The sequence below is a fragment of the Schistocerca gregaria genome, chromosome 1 (assembly GCF_023897955.1).
Source record: "Schistocerca gregaria isolate iqSchGreg1 chromosome 1, iqSchGreg1.2, whole genome shotgun sequence".
Classification (NCBI taxonomy): Eukaryota; Metazoa; Arthropoda; class Insecta; order Orthoptera; family Acrididae; genus Schistocerca; species Schistocerca gregaria.
In genome coordinates this window covers 1,028,846,846-1,028,864,259 of record NC_064920.1, presented here as the reverse complement: position 1 = coordinate 1,028,864,259, position 17,414 = coordinate 1,028,846,846, and the positions used below count along the sequence as shown (strand labels likewise).

Here is a 17,414-nt window from a genome sequence, read left to right as displayed (position 1 = left end):
CTGTGAGAGTGGAATACATTTTAACCATTACGACAAGTGTGGATAGGTCTAGACATTGTTATAAAATGGGTTACTTGCACAAAGTCTGGAAATAAACAAAAAGGATCTGTACTGTTATCCTTTGGAAACATTTTTTCCACTTAAATTTGAACAACTTTAATATTAATAAAGTAAAGAGAGCCTTTTTTTGTATTGGGCAACACTGTCAAAATTCTTTCAGCAACAAAGCATGTGCTCTCTGTTAACTATCCTATACCCACGCCCAGTTGCCACAAAATTAAGTTATAAAGGGGAGTCTATAAAACCTTTAAACTTTGTCATATTAAGAGTTGTCTCAAAGAAATTGGATGGAGATAGTTGTTGGCACTTGTTACTTACATAACCTGTCATTTCCTTAACCTAAATTTACATATCAGAAAATATATTTCAATCTTTGCCAATGTAGGTGTTTTAAGAACTCATACTTCACTATTTACATTTATACAACTTAAAACTGTTGTAACACTGTAGTGTGAGCACATGTAACCAAACAGCGCATGATACAAGTGCCTTCACAGCTGGCCCTGAGAGGTCACCTCCCAACCTGGACAGATGGCACAGCAAGCATTGTGTCATATGCAGAACAGTCCAATATATGCCCGGTGTGCCAGGGCCTCAGCCGCACTTATGGCTACTTATTTTCTGTATGCTCAGCTACGGGACTGAATATTGATGTGTTATGTAGTTGTGAGACTTTATACTGTTCTGTACTTCATTCAGTGTTACTGTGAATCTCCCGATGTGGAATCACAACTATTCTTGGTTGGTATTAATTCTGATATTGTGTTTCTACCGTGTTATAAGATACTTGACAATCAGTATGGAACATTTCAGTGAAAGAAATTCTTCAACCACTTGCCAACCAGCAGCAGGCTCTCTCTGTGACACTAAACAATTTGGTAGCCTCAGTGTTGCGCCAGGTTCCACTACTGTTGATGCAACCCCCACCGTTTCCTCTGTATGATGAGTGTGCGGTAGACTGGGACGTACATGAAAAATGCCTTCAGCAACATTTTCAAGCTTTGGAATCACCTACCCCAACTTGTGTAAGGCTTTATTTCCATCATTGATTTCCCCTCCTGTTGATCACCTTCTGTGTCAGCTAACTCATCTTCAGGAACCTGCTAGTCCCTCTTTTGATGAAATTTATCATTTGCTCTCTATCTATCACTGCAGACATGTTCTGCTATTGGACCTTGTATAGAGTTCTACGATTGCCAAAAGTGGCCCCAGCAGTCACACAAAGCTTGGACAATGGAACTTCATGGCCTTAGCCATTGCTGCCGGTTTGTTACTGAGGCCCACCAGGACTCATACGCTGATGTGGTGGTATGAGATGCTATAATACGCCTGGCCCCTGATAGGGAAGTTTATGTGAAAATCCCTCTTTCGTAGATGTACTGAAAATTGTTCAGTCTTTTGAAGTATCTAGGGCAGCAGGAAATCAGATAGAAGCATGGTGTGAAATAGCTGCCATTGCTTTCTCTCCTCCTTGGTTGCTGTTGGTTAGCTCACATGGGGAAGACGACGACATGCCCATGTAACCACGGCCTCCATGCTGCATGAGGCAGTGCCGTGCTAAGCAGCAGCAGAAGAAGTCAGTGTCTCAACATCTGCCACATGCTCCTCTTCCATTGTGCCCTTATTGTTTTGTTCAACAGGAGTGAGCTGTGTGCCCAAAGCATTGGGAGACGTGCAACCATTGTTAAAGAAAAAGGGGTGGTGGTGGTGGTGGCTGTTGTACCTGTGTGCATATCTCAATCTCCTTCACCAGACAGCAACATTGATATGAACAGTGTCTGCTTGGAATATTCCTTTTTTTTGGGGTGTGCTACCAATTTCAAGGCTCACATCACAATGAAACTGACGGCATGCCACCATTTCTTTTATGCCCATCCAGTCCCAATAGCTTTGTTATCAATGATCTGTTCCATTTGCAATAGTCAAAAAACCTTACAGCAACCTTCAGCTCTGTTGTGATTTTTAGTGTGTCTGTAAATTCACAATCTGTAATTGATACCTAATCCTTACCCCTTACCTCACCAGAATAAATTCTTGGCACAGTTTTCTGAGGGCTGATATTTCTCCAAAATAGTCTAGTCAGAAGCCTACTTAGAACTGTCTCTGGATGATGATTCCACTTGTGACCTTGTAGTGTATATTCCATTTGGGTTTCATCAATACCAGTGCCTGCCATTCAGCGTGGCTAGCACCTCTGCCATTTTCCAATGATTTTTGGAGTAACACAGGGCATCCGTGCTGTGGTGCATTAACTACCTGGATGGTATTGCGGTCTCAGGTTCCTCAACAGATGGACATTTGCAGAACCTTCATGCCTTATTCACGGTGCAGGCTGCAGGCTGCAGGTTTGAAATATGACTTGGACAAATCACAGTTTTTTCAGCCGTCTATTGTCTACCTTGGTTTTATAGTCTCATGTGATGGCATCAGGCCTTTGCATGTTGATGCAATTATAGCTTTGCTGCATCCTATCATTGTCAAAGAGCTGCAAGCCATTCTTCCAAAGATTGCATACTGAAATTTCTTACTCATGCAGCTATGTTGGTCTAGCCACTTCATGCTCTCTTCCATAAAGATGTTTCCTTTTAACTGGTCTCCAACCAGGCCAAAATCTTGTTCTGACCACAGATGCCTCCCAGTATGGCCTTGGGGCCATTCTTGTGTGCAGATATGCAGATGTTTCCAAACACATGCGTATGCTTCCAAAATTCAGAATCAGATGCAACAACGCTACTTGCAGATAGGAAAAGCAGCCCTTGCTATTGTGTACACACTCAAAAAATTTCATGTTTTCCTATAAAGTTCTAAATTTCATTTGATTACTGATCATAAATCTCTGGTTTCTCTTTTCAATCCTTCGGTACCTTCACCAGAGAAAGTAGCCCATTGTTTGCAATGCTGGACTTTGTTTTTTGTCACACTATAACTACAAAACTCATTTCCGACCTATAGCATAAGAAACTAATGCGGGTGATCTTTTGCGATTGTCGATTGGCCCCCTTGTAGCTTTTGATCGGAATGAAGTACTGTGTTTCCATGAAAATGCCGAAGCTCAAAACAACATGGATGGTATTCCCATTAATAGTTCTCAAATCTCAGCAGGCGTCATGGCTAGTCCCATCTTATGTCAGGTTGTTCAATTTGTGTACCATGGCTGGCTAGATAAACCATCGCACCAAGCATCATACCCTTTGCGTAATTATTATGCTCTCTGCCAGCGCCTCTTGGCTCTTGATGGTGTGTTACTGTCGGCTACTGAAGGGTCAGTGCTCAGGGCGGTGATCTTGTCCGAATTGCAACAGGATGTCATGCATCTTCTCCAGCTGGACCATCAGGGCGCTTCTCGTACAAAATTGTTGGCCAGCTGCCACATCTTTTGGCTGGGTATTGACAATGAGATCATGCACATTGGACAGTCTGCTCACAGTGTGCCACTCATCAAGCAGTAACATCGGCCTCTCTCACCCCGTGCTCCCCTCCTTCCCCACCCACACACCCCTGGGAGCTAGTGATGCTGATTTTGTGATTTTTTGGGTCTGTTCGTTAACTCCTTTTGGCTTGTAGTGGCTGATGCTTTCTCAGGATTTCCTTGTGTGTTCGTCACCTGTCCACACCCATAGCAGCTATTGTTACAGCCCTCGCAAAGATTTTTTTGTTAGGGGGACAGCCAAATACACTGTGATGGACAACAGCCCACAGTTTGTGTCTCAAGATTTTGCAGATTTTTGTACAAAGAGGGGCAATGTGGCATATGATGTGTTACAGCCCCTCCTTTTCACCCCCCCCCCCCCCCCCCCCCCCCAGTCCAATGGAGAGGTGAAATGGGTGGTCTGTATATCCAAGACCGAGATGAATTTTATTTATTTATTTGCACGTCAAGTTCCATAGGACCAAATTGAGGAGCAAATCTCCATGGTCATGAGTAGGACAGTACATGAAATTACAACATAAAAGTTGTTGTTGTTGTCTTCAGTCCTGAGACTGGTTTGATGCAGCTCTCCATGCTACTCTACCCTGTGCAAGCTTCATCTCCCAGTACCTACTGCAACCTACATCCTTCTGAATCTGCTTAGTGTATTCATCTCTTGGTCCCCCTCTACGATTTTTACTCTCCACGCTGCCCTCCAATACTAAATTGGTGATCCCTTGATGCCTCAGAACATGTCCTACCAACCGATCCCTTCTTCTGGTCAAGTTGTGCCACAAACTTCTCTTCTCCCCAATTCTATTCAGTACTTCCTCATTAGTTATGCGATCTACCCGTTTAATCTTCAGCATTCTTCTGTAGCACCACATCTCGAAAGCTTCTATTCTCTTCTCGTCCAAACTATTTCCATGTTTCACTTCCTTACATGGCTACACTCCATACAAATACTTTCAGAAATGAGTTCCTGACACTTAAATCTATACTCGATGTTAAAAAATTTCTCTTCTTCAGAAACGATTTCCTTGCCATTGCCAGTCTACATTTTATATCCTCTCTAATTCGACCATCATCAGTTATTTTACTCCCCAAATAGCAAAACTCCTTTACTACTTTAAGTGTCTCATTTCCTAATCTGATTCCCTCAGCATCACCCGATTTAATTTGACTACATTCCATTATCCTCGTTTTGCTTTTGTTGATGTTCATCTTATATCCTCCTTTCAAGACACTGTCCATTCCGTTCAACTGCTCTTCCAAGTCCTTTGCTGTCTCTGACAGAATTACAATGTCATTGGCGAACCTCAAAGTTTTTATTTCTTCTCCACGGATTTTAATACCTAATCCGAATTTCTCTTTTGTTTCCTTTACTGCTTGCTCAATATACAGATTGAATAACATCAGGGACAGGCTACAACCCTGTCTTACTCCGTTCCCAACCACTGCTTCCCTTTCATGTCCCTCGACTCTTGTAACTGCCATCTGGTTTCTGTACAAATTGTAAATAGCCTTTCGCTCCCTGTATTTTACCCCTGCCATCTTTAGAATTTGAAAGAGAGTATTCCAGTCAACATTGTCAAAAACTTTCTCTAAGTCTACAAATGCTAGAAACGTAGGTTTGCCTTTCCTTAATCATTCTTCTAAGATAAGTCGTAAGGTCAGTATTGCCTCACATGTTCCAGTATTTCTACGGAATCCAAACTGGTCTTCCCCGAGGTCAGTTTCTACTAGTTTTTCCATTCGTCTGTAAAGAATTCGTGTTAGTATTTTGCAGCTGTGGCTTATTAAACTGATTGTTCGGTAATTTTCACATCTGTCAACACCTGATTTCTTTGGGATTGGAATTATTATATTCTTCTTGAAGTCTGAGGGTATTTCGCCTGTTTCATACATCTTGCTCACCAGATGGTACAGTTTTGTCAGGACTGGCTCTCCCAAGGCCATCAGTAGTTCCAATGGAATGTTGTCTACTCCGGGGGCCTAGTTTCTACTCAGGTCTTTCAGTGCTCTGTCAGACTCTACACGCAGTATCTTATCTCCCATTTCGTCTTCATCTACATCCTCTTCCATTTCCATAATATTGTCCTCAAGTACATCGCCCTTGTATAGACCCTCTATATACTCCTTCCACCTTTCTGTTTTCCCTTCTTTGCTTAGAACTGGGTTTCCATCTGAGCTCTTGATATTCATACAAGTGGTTCTCTTTTCTCCAAAGGTCTCTTTAATTTTCCTGTAGGCAGTATCTATCTTACCCCTAGTGAGATAAGCCTCTACATCCTTACATTTGTCCTCCAGCCATCCGTGCTTAGCCATTTTGCACTTCCTGTCGATCTCATTTTTGAGACGTTTGTATTCCTTTTTGCCTGCTTCATTTACTGCATTTTTATATTTTCTCCTTTCATCAATTAAATTCAATATTTCTTCTGTTACCCAAGGATTTCTACTAGCCCTCGTCTTTTTACCTACTTGATTCTCTGCTGCCTTCACTACTTCATCCCTCAAAGCTACCCATTCTTCTTCTACTGTATTTCTTTCCCCCATTTCTGTCAATTGTTCCCTTATGCTCTCCCTGAAACTCTGTACAACCTCTGGTTCTTTCAGTTTATCCAGGTCCCATCTCCTTAAATTCCCACCTTTTTGCAGTTTCTTCAGTTTTAATCTACAGTTCATATCCAGTAGATTGTGGTCAGAGTCCACATCTGCACCTGGAAATATCTTACAATTTAAAACCTGGTTCCTAAATCTCTGTCTTACCATTATATAATCTCATACATTTTAGTATCTCCAGGGTTCTTCCATGTATACAACCTCCTTTCATGATTCTGAAACCAAGTGTTAGCTATGATTAAGTTGTGCTCTGTGCAAAATTCTACCAGGTGGCTTCCTCTTTCATTTCTTAGCCCCAATCCATATTCATCTAATACGTTTCCTCTCACTTTTCCTACACTCGAATTCCAGTCACCCATGACTATTAAATTGTCGTCTCCCTTCACTATCTGAATAATTTCTTTTGTTTCATCATACATTTCTTCAATTTATTCGTCATCTGCAGAGCTAGTTGGCATATAAACTTGTACTACTGTAGTAGGTGTGGGCTTCGTATCTACCTTGGCCACAATAATGCGTTCACTATGCTGTTTGTAGTAGCTTACCCGCATTCCTGTTTTCCTATTCATTATTAAACCTACTCCTGCATTACCCCTATTTGATTTTGTGTTTATAACCCTGTAGTCACCTGACCAGAAGTCTTATTCCTCATGCCACCGAACTTTACTAGTTCCCACTATATCTAAATTTAACATATCCATTTCCCTTTTTAAATATTGTAACCTACCTGCCCGATTAAGAGATCTGACATTCCACGCTCCGATCCGTAGAACGCCAGTTTTCTTTCTCCTGATAACGGCATCCTCTTGAGTAGTCCCCGCCCAGAGATCCGAATGGGGGACTATTTTACCTCCGGAATATTTTACCCAAGAGGACACCATCATCATTTAATCATACAGTAAAGCTGCATGCCCTCAGGAATAATTACGGCCATAGTTTCCCCTTGCTTTCAGCCATTCGCAGTACCAGCACAGCAAGGCCGTTTTGGTTATTGTTACCAAGGCCAGATCAGTCAAACATCCAGACTGTTGCCCCTGCAACTACCGAAAAGGCTGCTGCCCCTCTTCAGGAACCACATGTTTGTCTGGCCTCTCAACAGATACCCCTCCGTTGTGGTTGTACTTATGGTACGATGGTACGGCTATCTGTATCGCTGAGGCACGCAAGCCTCCCCACCAACGACAAGGTCCAGGGTTCATGGGGGGAACATAAAAGTAATAACAGATAAAAATAAAATGTTTCATGGACCTGAAAAAAGTCAAGCCATAAGTTTAAGTAAATGCAATCAACAATACAAGAAGAATCAGTTTAATTTTCCAAGGAACTCCTCTACAGAATAGATGGACTGACCAATGAGGAAAGTCTTCAGTTTTTATTTGAAATCTCATGGATTATTGCTAAGATTTTTCAATTATTGTGGTAACTTATTGAAAATGGATGCAGTAGTATACTGCAAACCTTTCTGCACAAGAGTTAAGGTGATCCAAATGCAGGTTTGATTTCTGCCGAGTATTAACTTTGTTTTCTGCCGAGTATTTACTGAGTGAAAGCTCCCTCCATCACTGCCTAGGCCTTCACCTCTGTGTCAAACGCCTCTCAGAAGGTGTGGTGTCATGACACTACAACCAGCTCTGTCCACGCATGACGACTGTGCACTGGCCCTGTGGCATGGTCCATGTCTCTTCTGGCTCCTGTATAGTCTTTGCTCTGCGTACCCCAGCTGCCAGATAGAGTATTCAGTGCTGGGCCACCTCTATCTCCACAGCTCTTGCCTCCGTCGTCTTCTCTGCTGCCTCCATCACAAAGTGCCTTCCCAGATGTGGACATGGATATAGCACCAAGATCACCAGAACTCCGTTACTGCCTAATGCCTGCGCCGCTTCAGACAGTATTCTCCTGTGGCAGCGTAACACCAGCTCTAGCAGTTGTCACCTACTGATGAAGACATGAACATTTCCACCACGAACACTTTTCTGCAAGGGGGAAGAAGTGTTGTAACCCTACAGTGTGAACACACATAATCAAGCAGCCCACAATACAAATGCCTCAATGGCTGGCCTAGAGAGGTCTTGTTGCAACCTGGACAGATGGCACAGCAAGTGCAGTGCTGCATGCACAACAGCCCAATATAGGCCTGGTGCACTGGGCCATCCTCCTCACATTTACTTACTAATTTTATGCTCACCTATGAGACTGTATATTGTTGTGTTCTATAGTTATGAGGCTTTGTACCATTCTATACTTCATTCAGTGCTATTGAGAATCTCTTTATAAGAAAACAGAATGAATCTTGGTTGGTGTTACTTCTGATATTGTGTCTGTATAATGTCACAAGAGAAACACAATCCATTTCTTTATATTACAGTATGATTAGGTTGTGATCTGATGACTGTAACTGAATTTCAACTTCTGCATCTGCATCTATATTTACATCTATACTCTTCAAACCACTGTGAGGTGTATGGCAGATAGTATATCCCATTGTTACAATTGTTAAGGTTTCTTCCCATTCCGTTCACATATGGAGCTCGTGAAGAATGATTGTTTGAATGCCTCTGCGTGTGGAGCAATTATTCTAATTTTTATCCTCACAATCCCTATGTGAGTGATATGTAGGGGGTTGTAATATATTCCTGCAGTTATCATTTAAAGTCGATTCTTGAAACTTTGTTAATAGAATTTCTCAGGATAGTTTATGTCTATCTTCTAGTTTTCCAGTTAAGTTCCTTCAGTATCTCTGTGGCACCCTCCCACTGATTAAACAAATCTGTGATTATTTGTGCTGTCCTTCTCTGCATGTGTTTAATATCCCCTGTTAGTCCTACCTGGTGCGGATCCCATGCACTTGAGCGATATTCCAAAAGCTGTCACATTAGTGATTCGTAAGCAATCTCCTTTGTAGACTGATTCACTACCCCAGTATTCTACTAATAAACGGAAGTGAACCTGTGTGATCATTCCATTTCATATCCCTACACAGTGTTACACACAGGTATTTGTATGAGATGGCAGATTCCAACAGTGACTCATTGATACTACATTTTTTCGTTTTGTGAAGAGTAAAATATTACATTTCTGAACATTTAGAGCAAGTTGCCAATCTCTCCACCACTTTGAAATATCATCAAGCTGTTACTGAATATTTATGCAGCTTCTTTCAGGTAGTACTTCATTATAGATAACTGCACCATCTGCAAAAAGCCTGTTTTACTATTAAAACTGACTGCAAGGTCATTAATATACAATAGAATAGCAAGGGTCTCAACACATTTCTCTGGGGCACACCTGAAGTTATTTCGACATCTGAAGATGAGTATCCATCCAAGATAACATGCTGTGTCCTCCCTACTAAAAAGTCTTCAATCCAATCACAAATTTCACTTGATATCCCATATGATCAAACTTTTGAAAAGCGTAGGTGTGGTACTGAGTCAAATGCTTTTCAGAAATCAAGAAATACTGCATCTACTGGTTGCCTTGATCCAAAGCTTTCAGTTTGACAAGTAAGAAAAGTGTGAGTTGGGTTTCACATGATAGGGTTTCCATCAGGGCAAGGAGTTTTGTTCAGTTTTAACGATTTCAGTTGTTTCTCAACATCACTGACACTAATTCTTAATTCATTCATATTTTCAGTGGTACAAGGATTAAATTAAGGTAACTATCCTGGTTTTCCTTCATAAAGGAACATTTGAAAATGGAGTTAAGCATTTCAGCTTTTGCTTTGGTACCCTTGATTTTAGTTCCTGTCTCATTTGCTAGGAACTGAACACTAACTTTGGTGCCATTACCAGCCTTTACATATGACCAGTATTTCTTTGGGTTCTGTAAAAGATCATTTGACAATATTCTGCTGTGGTAGTCATTGAAGGCATCACACATTACTCTCTTGACAGCCAAACATATTTCATTCAGTATCTCTCTCTCTCTCTCTCTCTCTCTCTCTCTCTCTCTATCTAGCCCTATGCTTTGTTTTACATCCATCATGCAGTAATCTCTGTTTCTTTTGAAGTTTCTTTACAGTGACTGTATATCATGGAGGTTCCCTCCCATTATGAACTGTTCTACTGCATACATATCCATCCACTGCCTGCTCAACTATTCTTTTGAAGCTGAACCAGAGTTCCTCTACATGATTCTGCCCTGTGCTGTAAAGTTTCAAGTTCCTCATTGAGATATGACACTAATAGTTTTTTTATCTAATTTACTTAACATCTGTACCTTTCTGCTTGTTTTAGTTGTCCTTTATACTTTGGTAATCATTGTTGCTACAACTGTGACATGTTCACTGATGCCAGTTTCGGTGTGGACATCTTCAAAGAGGTCAGGTCTATTTGTTGCCATTAGATCCAATATATTTCCATCATGAGTAGGGTTTGTAACTATATGGTCTAGGTAGTTTTCAGAGAAGGCATTTAGTAAAGTTTTGCAGGAGGACTTATTACACCCACCACTAACAAAACTATAATTTTCTCAATTAATTGTTGGATGACTAAAGTCTGCACCTATGATTGCAGTATGATTGGGAAACTTATGTATAAATGAACTGAGGTTTTCTCTGAAGTTTTCAGTTACATCACAAGATGTGCCTGGTGGGCAACAGAAGGATCCAATTATCATTTTATACCCATCTCTGGTACTAGTCTTGCCCAAACAGTCTCACATGCAGCTTCAATTTCTGCCTCCGTGGATTTGAGTTTCTTGTTTACTGTGACAAATACACCACTTTCATTTCCCATTTGCCTATCCTTTCAATGTACACTTAAATTTTCCCCAATGATGCACTTCAAACACTGACACTTTGTTGCAAATGCTTTGGCAGTTTACCATTAGGAGTTTAATATTCTCACTTGTGGGAGGCATTTCTTTCACTACTTCTGGGTTTCCTACAGTTATAGTTATCTGGATTGGGTGGAGAGTTGCTTAATCTAAAATAACTTTGTGTGCACCCCACAAACTTGAGTTGATCAGACAAAGCTGATCCCATTTCATAGTGAAATAATACTTTTTTGCTAATCTAAGGTAAACTCCTTTATACAACCTTAGTGTATGTCTTGCCTTGCAGATTTCTGATCTGAAGATCGTTTTATATACTGTCACATTCTTATGAAAACTGGAATGACCTTTGCTTTTAACCAGTTTCTGGAAATTTTCCTTTACCTATTAGGGTTGTAAGGGAATTGTAAGTGCCAGTGCATGTTTGTTGTAATAGTGCTGAGGGCAGTCACTAGAAGTGATGAGTCAGGTAGATATTGGGAGTAAAATGTTTTGGTATAGTACTCAATCTATTTCAGGATCATAGTGTGATGGCAAGTTAAATGTTCTGTAAAATCTTAAATTATGAGACCAACGTATTGTTTACCTCACATGCTTAACTGCAATGTGCTATATGAACAGTATAGCTTGGTTGTTTTCTGGGAAAGGAATCTATAGAATCAGATGACTTTTCCTTCTGTTGGCAACCTCAACTACTAAGTGATATAACATGCTGCAGCTTTGTAGGTACTGTGAATGCTGTGGTGATTATAGTATTCTGTCTGCCCAATGAGAAAGAGGTAGGTTGTGGTTCTTCTACACCTCCTCTCCCTTGCAGCAGCCTATAAACTAAATGGTGATAGCATTCTTATGCTCCCAGCATACCTTGCAAAAGGGTAAAGTTAAACTGTACATATATATGGTTCAGTAAATGTAAGTTACTAAACTTTGAAATAAACTGCATTTCACTGTGACATTTCTGGGGTGTGTACTCAGCTCTCTCTCTCTCTCTCTCTCTTTTTTTTTTTTTTTTTTGCAACTTGCAACTTTGCAACTTGCACTCAGCCTTATGAAACCAACTGGGGATCTATCTACTTGCAAGAAAAGTAGTGGTTCCAAACTCTGGAAAGCTGATAGTGGCTGGGAGAGCCATATGTTGCACTCATTCCCCTCCGTACCAATTTCAAAGATACCATTTTGCAGAGATTGACACAATGATCTGTCAGCTTCACGTGTCCTTTGTTCTGACTTCAGGGCCTTTGTTTTTTACTTTACATGTGTTCAACATTTTTGTAAATCCTTTTATTTTCGACTTCATAAAGCTGAAAATGACTTTTGTCAAAACTCGTTGCCAGTAAAACTGTTGTAAGAACAAGATAAACTGTTATTCTGTAATAAATTCCACTGAGAACACAGTTTCTCACTGAATCAGTGTATATTTAAAAAATAGAACTTAATTATTATTACAAAACTGAAACAACTGTTTTGGATAAAACTCCATGTAGTCAATGATGAAAATGCATAGCAGAGCCAGACCAGATTACAATGGGAGTGCAATAACATGCTTCAGTATGAGATATTACTATAATGGATCCTTCCCTCCTACAGTATGCCTAAAGTATAACTTATTAACATATATTTCATCAAAGCTATTTAGCTTTGTGCACTAGTATATAAAGGTCCTGCATCATGTTTCAGTCATGTTTCTCTGTCTCGGAAATATCTTTGTGCCAGCTGAGACATCAACAATCGAAACTCCTTGTCTTGCTGATCATCAGGTAATCCTTTTTCTTCCTCCTAAAGACAAAATAGAAAACAGGTTATTAGAATTATAGACCTTCAGACAAATTTTAATCACGAAACTGTCAGGCTGCTACTGTGTAGGATAAGTGACCAATTGAGGTCATGCACAGATCAATTGTAGATGAACTGTGGTGTAAACAGCCATGAGATAAGATGAAGACATTGTCTAAAATTCATATTGGGTTTTGCAGTGATTCTAAATGTACAACAGAACGGAAATTAAAATTTGTCTGGAGAAATTTTTGTGGTTGTTTTGGTTTTACATTTATATTAATACTGGTAGTGAATCCAGAAAAAAATTGTAAAGAGAGAATAATTTGTTTTGTAGCATTAAGTGCTTATTATTGAGCACTCACCTTTCATTTGTATTGGGACCTCTTCCAGTTTTTAGTAAAACTTCCAATTCAGTGGCATATGTTTCAGGTAGCAGCAAAACTGTAATCTCTAAAAGAGAGTACTGGAAAATGAATCAGATGATATGACATTGACAGTAGCAGCTGTTTTCAGAGCAGGTTCAGTAGGTGTAAGTAAAGCAAATTCCCTTGACTACTGTACCATGAGCAGGCCACAATTAACGCTAAACTAGCATATAGAAGCAGCTTACGCTCCAGAGCGACAGATTTAAAAATAGTTGCTGTTACCTTAGCAAATTTTTTAGCATGCTGAATGGGTTGTTCCATTTTGTCCTCAACATCAATATAAGAGGGGGGCAAAGGAGAACAGGAGAAGGGGACGAGTGCATGACAGAAGAAATGCTGGCTTTCTTTGCTTAGCTGACACTAGCAGTATCCTGCTACTTAAACTAAAAAGCAATAACCTTTGCTGAAGAGTCACATTTGCCTCATATACTTTTAAATCGTGCACCCTGTGCCTTTTGTATTTACACATTAAATTATTTATATTTTATATTTTAAGACTGAAATGAAGAACAAGAAGAAGAAGAAGAAGTAGTGCAGTTTCATGTACCAATATAAAAATGAACTGTTTATCATATTGTTGTTGTGGTCTTCAGTCCTGAGACTGGTTTGATGCAGCTCTCCATGCTACTCTATCCTGTGCAAGCTTCTTCATCTCCCAGAACCCACTGCAACCCACATCCTTCTGAATCTGCTTAATGTATTCATCTCATGGTCTCCCTCTATGATTTTTACCCTCTAGGCTGCCCTCCAATACTAAATTGGTGATCCCTTGATGCCTCAGAACATGTCCTACCAACCGATCCCTTCTTCTGGTCAAGTTGTGCCACAAACTTCTCTTCTCCCCAATCCTATTCAATACTTCCTCATTAGTTATGTGGTCTACCCATCTAATCTTCAGCATACTTCTGTTGCCCCACATTTCGAAAGCTTCTATTCTCTTCTTGTCCAAACTATTTATCATCCATGTTTCACTTCCATACATGGCTACACTCCATACAAATACTTTCAGAAAAGACTTCCTGACACTTAAATCTATACTTGATGTTAACAAATTTCTCTTCTTCAGAAACGCTTTCGTTGCCATTGCCAGTCTACATTTTATATCCTCTCTACTTTGAACATCATCAGTTATTTTGCTCCCCAAATAGCAAAATTCCTTTACTACTTTAAGTGTCTCATTTCCTAATCTAATTCCCTCAGCATCACCCGACTTAATTCGACTACATTCCATTATCCTCGTTTTGCTTTTGTTGATGTTCACCTTATATCCTCCTTTCAAGACCCTATCCATTCCGTTCAACTGCTCTTCCAAGTCCTTTGCTGTCTCTGACAGAATTACGATGTCATCGGCGAACCTCAAAGTTTTTATTTCTTCTCCATGGATTTTAATACCTACTCCGAATTTTTATTTTGTTTCCTTTACTGCTTGCTCAATATACAGATTGAATAACATTGGGGAGAGATTACAACCCTGTCTCACTCCCTTCCCAATCACTGCTTCCCTTTCATGTCCCTCGACTCTTATAACTGCCATCTGGTTTCTGTACAAATTGTAAATAGCCTTACGCTCCCTATATTTTACCCCTGCCACCTTCAGAATTTGAAAGAGAGTATTACAGTCAACATTGTCAAAAGCTTTCTCTAAGTCTACAAACGCTAGAAATGTAGGTTTGCCTCTTCCTTAATCTAGCTTCTAAGATAAGTCGTAGGGTCAGTATTGCCTCACGTGTTCCAACATTTCCACGGAATCCAAACTGATCTCCCCCGAGGTCGGCTTCTACTAATTTTTCCATTCGTCTGTAAACTGATAGTTCGGTAATTTTCACATCTGTCAACACCTGCTTTCTTTGGGATTGGAATTATTATATTCTTCTTGAAGTCTGAGGGTATTTCGCCTGTCTCATACATCTTGCTCACCAGATGGTACAGTTTTGTCAGGAGTGGCTCTCCCAAGGCCGTCAGTAGTTCCAATGGAGTGTTGTCTACTCCGGGGGCCTAGTTTCTACTCAGGTCTTTCAGTGCTCTGTCAAACTCTACATGCAGTATCTTATCTCCCATTTCGTCTTCATCTACATCCTCTTCCATTTCCATAATATTGTCCTCAAGTACATCGCCCTTGTATAGACCCTCTATATGCTCCTTCCACCTTTCTGCTTTCCCTTCTTTGCTTAGAACTGGGTTTCCATCTGAGCTATTGATGTTCATACAAGTTGTTCTCTTATCTCCAAAGGTCTCTTTAATTTTCCTGTAGGCAGTATCTACCTTACCCCTGGTGAGACAAGCCTCTACATCCTTACATTTGTCCTCTAGCCATCCCTGCTTAGCCATTTTGCACTTCCTGTTGATCTCATTTTTGAGACGTCTGTATTCCTTTTTGCCTGCTTCATTTACTGTATTTTTATATTTTCTCCTTTCATCAATTAAATTCAATATTTCTTCTTAAATTACTTAAAATCTGAGTGTGACACTGGGCCACTAGTTGCTCACTCAGATTTGAACTTGATCTGGTTCATCAACCTCTAATGAACTAACAACTTCATTCACTTATCTGTTTTGACATATTATTATTGTATCAAAATATTGGTTTAAAAAAGGACAGTAAGAAAACACTCACAAGATAGCAGCAGTTTGTCATAGAGCAGCCTGCCTTCTCTCCAGGCCGTGGACTACACAGCGCACGCATCCAGCGACCAGCCAGCTGCATTCCTCTTAGTGTGGGCAATAGGTTGAATGGTGGAGGAAGTACAGTCTGTGACATGTACCTCAAATAGACCTGTAAGAAATAAACGCGCTTAAACACGTACACATATTAATACTGCCAATCATAAATTAAGGGAAAACTAGACCAGGACCAAAAAGCCACCAAATTTGAAAATCACAATTTACATAAAACTGAATGAACATTATACACTCTGTTGTTTATGAGTTTTTCCACTATGGCAATAACAAATTGCATAATTTGACAGTTAATTTGCACAAAAGAAATTTCATTTGATGTATATTGCTCAGCATCACTTGTAAATATCTCTGTGTTCTCAGAGGAGTCCAGAATTTGTGATTTATAGTCTTCTGGATATTCTATGTCCAGTCAAATCTAGAACAGTCGAGGCATATTTTAAGTTTTGAGAAACAGAAGTAGTCTCGACATGACAAATGTGGTGAATGAAATAGAGGCTTGGTCCTCAGTGAAGAACTGGCAATTCACTGCTGTCAAATGAGCTGTGTTATTACTGGCAGCAGAAAAAAATTAAATGAGATGAAGAGTCCTGAGAGGCTTTTTGGGTTTGAGAAAGCATTCATTTTTAACACTTGCTGATGGAATTCCCTACAAGCTACTATACCTTGCCACACAAGGTCCTTGTGATCAGTGGCACTGCAATCAGAACACAATAACCAGACTCCATGTTCTTCATCTTTGATTTGAAGATATTTCAGTGACCCATTTTAGAAAATCATCAACATTAATAGTGAAACAATGGAAAATCTAGGAAGAAATGTTACAATATTATGAAAAGGAAAGTTGCTGCTCACCATATAGCGGAGATGTTGAATCGCAGATAGGCACAACAAAAAAATTGTCACAAATAAAGCTTTTGGCCAGTAAGGCCTTCGTCAACAATAGACGACAGACACACATACACACGCTCACACAAACGGAACTCACAAGCAGAACTCAGCATCTCCGCAATATGGTGAGTATCAACTTTCCTTTCACAATATTGCAACATTAATAATATTGCCTAAAGTGTTCTTGTCATGATGAGTCATGTATATCAAGTCCCAACAAGGCTTAACTCAATCGTCTATTTTTCTCTTATCAGAGCATATGGGAAGAAAATTGCAGATTACTTTTGCTTGTTCAAAACTTAATGCAGGATCTGAAAAAATGTTTGATTCTTTTTTAGTCAGCTCAGTGACTTATGCATTGTTCTCGCTGCTCACTGTGTACATTGTCCTTAACTGTTTCTCAACCCTAACAAAAACATTGTGCCACTCAAAAATGGTTGTCTGGCTCAGTGCTGCCTTAAACATACACTTTCTGAATCAGTCCACATTTCTTTGCAATTCAAATGAGTTTTTAGAAAATTTAGTTACTACCTGTAATTTCTTCTCCTTGTCTACCTTCTCAGTCTGACATACATCTTAGACTTATACAATCCAAGAACAGCATCTATAATGATGCCCCACAACATGGCTGTTCAAAAGCTATCAGACTGCAAAAGGCATCCACTAGAGAGGGTTAATGAGAAAAGAAAAAATCAGTTCAAGAACTTGGACCACACTGCGTGTATTCAAAATGCATTGATAAAAGAATTAAATAATATTTTTAATAGAAAATTACGTTTAGT

General features: G+C 39.9%; 1 protein-coding gene across 1 annotated transcript in view; it reads right to left on the bottom strand.

The window, feature by feature from the left end:
• Positions 1-12,353: 12,353 nt before the first annotated feature.
• The window catches only part of LOC126285417 (short transient receptor potential channel 4-like), a 214,960-nt gene continuing 209,899 nt past the window's right edge, over positions 12,354-17,414 (bottom strand). The window contains exons 11-12 of the mRNA XM_049984823.1: positions 15,680-15,838; positions 12,354-12,640 (exon numbers count right to left, since the gene is read on the bottom strand). Coding sequence (XP_049840780.1) covers positions 12,542-12,640; positions 15,680-15,838 — 258 coding nt within the window. The 3' untranslated portion in view covers positions 12,354-12,541. The remainder of the gene's footprint in view (positions 12,641-15,679; positions 15,839-17,414) is intronic.